The 6004-nt window shown below is 45.2% G+C and overlaps 2 protein-coding genes across 2 annotated transcripts; both read left to right on the plus strand.

Moving 5' to 3' along the window:
* Positions 1-2365: 2365 nt before the first annotated feature.
* Positions 2366-4689, plus strand: F5J12DRAFT_893920 (uncharacterized protein; the record flags this gene model as incomplete). Its single annotated transcript, XM_051747696.1, has 4 exons — positions 2366-2449; positions 2486-2870; positions 2901-3449; positions 3500-4689. The coding sequence occupies 4 exons, from the start codon at positions 2366-2368 to the stop codon at positions 4687-4689; spliced, it is 2208 nt and encodes a 735-aa protein (XP_051598922.1).
* Positions 4690-5560: 871 nt separating this feature from the next.
* On the plus strand, positions 5561-6004 carry F5J12DRAFT_700378 (uncharacterized protein; the record flags this gene model as incomplete). The annotated part of the gene is given in 3 exon segments (XM_051740498.1): positions 5561-5766; positions 5779-5831; positions 5853-6004. Coding segments are annotated over 3 exon segments (411 nt in total), but the record flags the coding sequence as incomplete, so codon positions are not given.

Raw genomic sequence — 6004 nt, forward strand, 5'->3', positions numbered from 1 at the left:
CAAAGGTTAAAAGGCTTTGCTTGGACCAGGGTGGGGAATTCCTAAGCAAAGAATTTTCATATCATCTTGGGCTGAAAGGAACAGAGAGGAAGCTCACAGTGCATGATACACCACAGCATAATGGTGTCACTGAAAGGCTGAACTGCACACTTGTTGAGTGTGTATGTGCCATGCTAAATGCAAGTGGCCTCCCAAAGTCACTATGGGGAGAAGCCATAATGCATGCAAACTGGTTAAAGAACTGAACCTCCACCCACACACTCAACAAAAAGACACCCTATGAAATGCTGTGTAAAAAGAAACCAGATCTATCTATCTACCAACCTGGGGCTGCCATGTCAAGGTCCACACAGCTGGTGGTTCAAAACTAGACATGTGTGTGAAAGATGGTTGCTGGGTGGGCTTCAATAAGGACACAAATGTGCACAGAATTTATTTCAAGGACTCATGACATGTGGGTGTCAAATGAAATGTCTGATTCAGCTTGCAGGAGGTCACCATTCCTATCAGCATGCAGCTTGAGGGGGAGAAATGCATCACAGATGACAAGGGAGCATCATCCACCTCACACATAGCTGGTAAAAACAATCAGCATGCCATATGAACCACAGAAAGTGCACCTATGACACCAAATACTTCCATTGACCACCTTGGACTAAGGTTCAAACCTGCAGCACCCACCCATTGCTCTGGTCACACACATGTTGAGTCAGCATATGTATGGCACCTGCATGAGGGTGAGGGTACATATGACAGATGAATCCCACTACCTACACTACCATTACCTTGAGGAATACAACCAGGCTTGCAACAAGAGGAGAATAGAGAGACAGCAAACCTGGGCATGATCAAGAGGTGTGCATTTGGAGAATGCTGAACACTAACCCACTTCGGGTCCCCCAGCCAACTGGTGTCTGGGGTCACAATGTTTTTCCCTCTTTTGACAAAATAGAGGTTAATGCAGCAATTTTGCTTGGTTTCATCCTAGCATGTTCAACTCAGCTTTTTTCCCACTTGTGAGCTTATTTAAGGGACCCAAATCAGTGTGCTATCTATACTTCTGGATACTTAGCTTAACACAGATTGCTGTTGTTTCTGAGATATGGCTGAGATATGAGATGTTCAAAGTCAAGTCCAAAATGGGCAAGAAATAGCCCCTGATGTGATCATGCATACATCAATGTTGTGCTTGAGATGTGTCTCATTGCACTCTCCTTCACTCTCTTTCCTTCTTTTTCCTCCATTGCTCAATGGAAATATCATTATTGTTAATACCCTGATGCCTTAGAATGTGTCCTGCCACTCAGGACAATCATACTTGCTGGGTTGAGTCCCAGAATCCTCGAGCATGGCACTTGCCTTCTCCCTCCAATTTTAATACCCAATCACACACAGTCCAGTCAACAATTTGCTATCATAATTCTAGTCTATCTCATGCACCATTGGCTGAATTAATATCCCCATCATCATGTCCTCAAGACCATGGCACTGCTTGCCTAAATGAATCACCAAGTGCAACAGCTTTCCCACCCATACATTCACCTCAACCAGTACTGCCACCACAGCTCCCTGGTCAACAGCAGCTTTCTGATCAAGAGATCAGTGAACTTCTTGACATGGGGACACCTTGGGCTTTCCTCATCTTATACAATCATGGCACACTCTCAAACCTATCATCAGTTACCAAGTTTCATGTCTTTGAATGTCCAAGCTGCCAACTTGCAGTCAAAATGAGCATTTCCAGCAGTATCACCCTCCAACACCCTGGCCAGTTTACAGCCCTGGCCAACCACTATCATCAGAAACAGTGTCATGCAGCACTTCAGTGCAGGGAGAAGGATGCAACCAAGTCTGTGCTCCAAGACTTTGATGCAGTCCCTTAGTTCCATCTGCAGAGTCATTCATCTGTACTAGCTCAAATGTTTCCAGTACTTTGATTGAGCCTGGGTAAGTCATCTCCATAGCTATTTACAATGTTTAGCACTTAGAACCATTTAATAGTGTGGAAGATCTGACTTCCCAGTCTTCCCTCAATGAAGACAACCTCTTCTTTCCTACTGGACCTGTTTTTGGTCCCCCACTTCCACCATGCTATGGTTTTCCCTTTCACTGGAGTCTCCCTCAAAATGCAAACATGCAGATGGCTTTGCCATGGCATCACATGCTCACTGGACACTCTGATGAGTTACCCTTTATGCTCAACATCCTTGATGGCCAGGTATATGTGTGGTCAGTAGAATGTTATCATATCATGCAGCCAAGGTCTCTCTGCTGCCCACCTTGTGCAGGTCTTGAGTCTGAAGTCATGCAACTTGGTGATACCTGGCCAGGTTACCAGCCAGGTACTTGATGCTCTCTTCAGAACATGGTCCAGCTTTCACTTGCAATTGATCATCATGATCAAAAGCTCAATAGGTGGAAGCTAAAGGCAAGTCATTTCTTTCACAAAGTAGGTGATTGTGCTAATGATGACACTGATATACAGACTCTGAATGATGGTCATACCATTGCCCACAAACTTTCAACTATCAAGTCTCACTCTGCATTGGTCATGGCCCTATCCCAGTCTGATCTTCCATGGCTCAGACAGTTTTTGTCCACCCTTCTTAAAAATGGTGCTGGTATCAATGCAATCTTGCACAAAATTGAGGAGGCCATAGAACATGGCTACAAACCCCACAACTATACAAAAGATGCCTATGATCTTGCCCTTCTTGTCTATTGTCTTGGTGGTGCCAACCTGCTCTATGCACTCAACCAACACCTCGCTCTCCCCTCTCTTCATTCTGTCATTCAGAACCATTTCAGTACCATCACAATCACTCCAACAATTGGACCAATCACACTTGATGCCATTGCCATGAATATCTGTGGAGTCATTGTTGAACCTTGATTCACAGCTGGCCACACTGCTCTGCATGGGGTCAGCCTGCTTACAGATGAAGTTGCACTTGAAGAATGCACTGTTTACTTTCCCTCTGCAAACAGAGTTGGGGGTCTCTGTTGGAAGCATAGTCATGCTATTGATCCTATACTCAACACCTTCAAGTTAGCTACACTTATTGCCACCAAACTCACATCTGGTGAGGTGCACCTTGGCAAAGAGATGACTGTCGTTGCCATGCATTGCTTTGGTGAGGTTGAAACATATCCTGTACTTGCCACACCCTTATGCAAGGAGGAGGACCACAATGACTGGGAGAAGCTCATGAAGACTACTATTGATGTGCGGTACTCTGGTGATGCTCAAGAGATGGTTGGCCCACTATGGTCTTTTGCAACAGATGGGGACTCAACCAGATGCAAAGCTGGACATAAGGTTTTTATGAAGTCAAAGCTCAATGAATTGTCCTCTCTCTATGGCATACTGTCTGACCTTCCTGGCCTTAATCTTTACACTGGACCACACAACATGACACTTGACTTTGACCACAAACATATTATCAAGTGTAAGTGATACATAGTTCTTGTGATGATCTAAATTCATTTCATGATCCAGGCTTCTGTATGATGCTCTGCTCAATGAATGGCCTAATGCTCAACAATGGGCATCACATCAATGTGAAGTTTTTGCCCCAGTATCTTACCTGGCTTGATGGCTGTGACTGCATCAAGGCACAGAAGCTTGTCTACCCTGATGACCCACAGGATGTTCCTCAGGCAGTGGAACATGTCAAGGCAATCACACAGCTCAGTCACATTGACCCCACACAGGTGCCATATACCCAGCCCCACTACCTATCAGATGGCAATGCTATTGTTGACTTTGAAGCACTCTCAATGTTAGGTCAACTCTTGCATCACCTTCTGGAGCCATTTATCAATGTTACATTATCTCTGTCAGAACAAGTCACTCACCTGTCTGCCTTTGCTCATTTACTCTTTGCTCTATATCATGAACATCAACATGCCTTCATGCCAAACCAGTTGTACTATGATATGCAAACCATGGTTAAGAATGCCATCTTTTGTATCACAAAGCAGCAGCAACTCAAGCCTTCTGCAGATTTCTATCTCCCAGATGTGGGAGACAATGCCATTGAGCTACTCTTCGCATTCCTGCACATGTGTGGTGGCCATAACAGTGCAATCAACTACAAGCAAGCAATTGATTGTCTGCATGCAGTGAGGGACCTTGGAAGTATCTACACTCAGAACCCAGACCTCAGCCATGGTCATCATCATCTCAACTTTTCCCACTCTGAGCATGTCAACCACATCAACCATGAGATGTGGAAGGGTGACCTCACATCACACAGTTGTAACCTCCACACTGCATGGACTCATGGATGTGCTATTGCATTGAGCCTGCTCATTGGCTTGACTTGTGATGCAAATAACTATGCTTTCAATGTTCTATTCTCAGAATTTGATGTGGACCTGCTCTCTGTGTTTGGTTGTGGACACTACCCAGGAATCAATGATGGTGATGATGAAGACCTCAGTTCCATCTTGCTGACTCCAGTCAGCATCACAGTGGTCGAATGTTGCAAGGATCCAGGTGGGGTTCAGAATGAGGAGGACTCCCAGGAAGTGCTTCAAGTCCATGACAATGAAAGAGAGGAGGTTAGTGAGGACATATGCAGTTTGGAAGATGAGCTTGAGGACCAGGGTGTGCAAGACAGTGTCTTGTCAGCCAAAGGCAGAGATCCTCTACTACCATCACCACTGTCTGGCCCAGGGGTTTGACCTCTCAATTATCTCCTTGTCAATGGCAAACATGTTCACAAGTCTATGGTCTGTCACATTCTTTTGAATGGAAACTTCATGCCAAAATTGCATGATTGCCTTCTTTGAGTTTGAGGTTTCACACCAGTTAATGAGCTCATGTGCAGCAGTTCATCAGTATTGGACTCTACACCTGCTTTTGTTGTTGGCAATCCCTACTTGACCCTCATCCACTTTTGTGACAATGCCACACATCTCGCACTCCTTCATTCTACTGTGATCAATGAGGGTGGTGTATCCTGCTCAGATATAAACATTGACACACTCCTCTCTGCAGCTGGAAAGGTGAAGGTAACTGTTGAAGTACTCAACCTACTACCTGCCCCGCCACCCAAGCCTGATGACAATTACCTTTGGATTTGGAATGGATCATATCTGAAGACTGTGTCTCCCCTTCCTGGGTCCAACATCTCCACACAAAAGGTGGTTGAGGTGATGACCCTTGGTGCATTGATTGAGCTCGTTGATCCAAGCGTTGTCACAGCTGCTGATTACCTTCCTACTGAGCAGTTGTCTGAAGTCAACTCACACAGTGTGACATGGGCTATCAGTAATGACACACTTGAGGTGGCTGTTGACATACTATGGAAATGGCTTATGGATTCAAAGCTCACCATCACCAATATCACCCTGATGCAGAGTCCAAACCCAAGCTTCCTGTATTGTGCAGCAGATGGTAACATAGCAACATTCTCATATGGATTTATATACTTAACTACTTGCAGGTTCTTGAGCATTTTCTTGTGATGATGCAAGGGTCACACTGGGTGCCAGTAATGGGAATGGTGAAATCCTCTGCCCTCTCTGTCACAAGTCAACTGCTGACCTACACTCTCACATGGGGATGCACATCCTGCATGCATCACAAGGAATAGAAGAATCTGGCTTGCATTCCACTGTTGGTAACATGTTCCCCTGTGGCTTCTGTGGACATTTGGGTCACCCAGATTGTACTATCAAGCTGAAGACAACAAAGCATATGAAGGAGATTGATACATGTTGTGCTTACCAGGTTCCATTTAAGTATGGCTTTGGGGAGTGAGGATTGAGTGCCCATCCATGCTGCAATGTCCCTGTTGTCTGTTTATTATGTGTCCACTGGGGTCATGACACAGAGTTTTGAGATGCAGTGTGGCATTATAACATGCAGCAGCACCTCAACTTCTTCCACCCCAAGTACACTCACCCTGGAAAGGTGATGGGCCATCCTTTGCCCCACCAAGTCTTCAATCTCTTGTATGTGATGCCCATTGAGGAGAAGAAAGCTGGTGTCCCT

The sequence above is a fragment of the Pisolithus orientalis genome (assembly GCF_024613125.1).
Source record: "Pisolithus orientalis strain OTSU chromosome Unknown F5J12scaffold_19, whole genome shotgun sequence".
NCBI lineage: Eukaryota > Fungi > Basidiomycota > Agaricomycetes > Boletales > Pisolithaceae > Pisolithus > Pisolithus orientalis.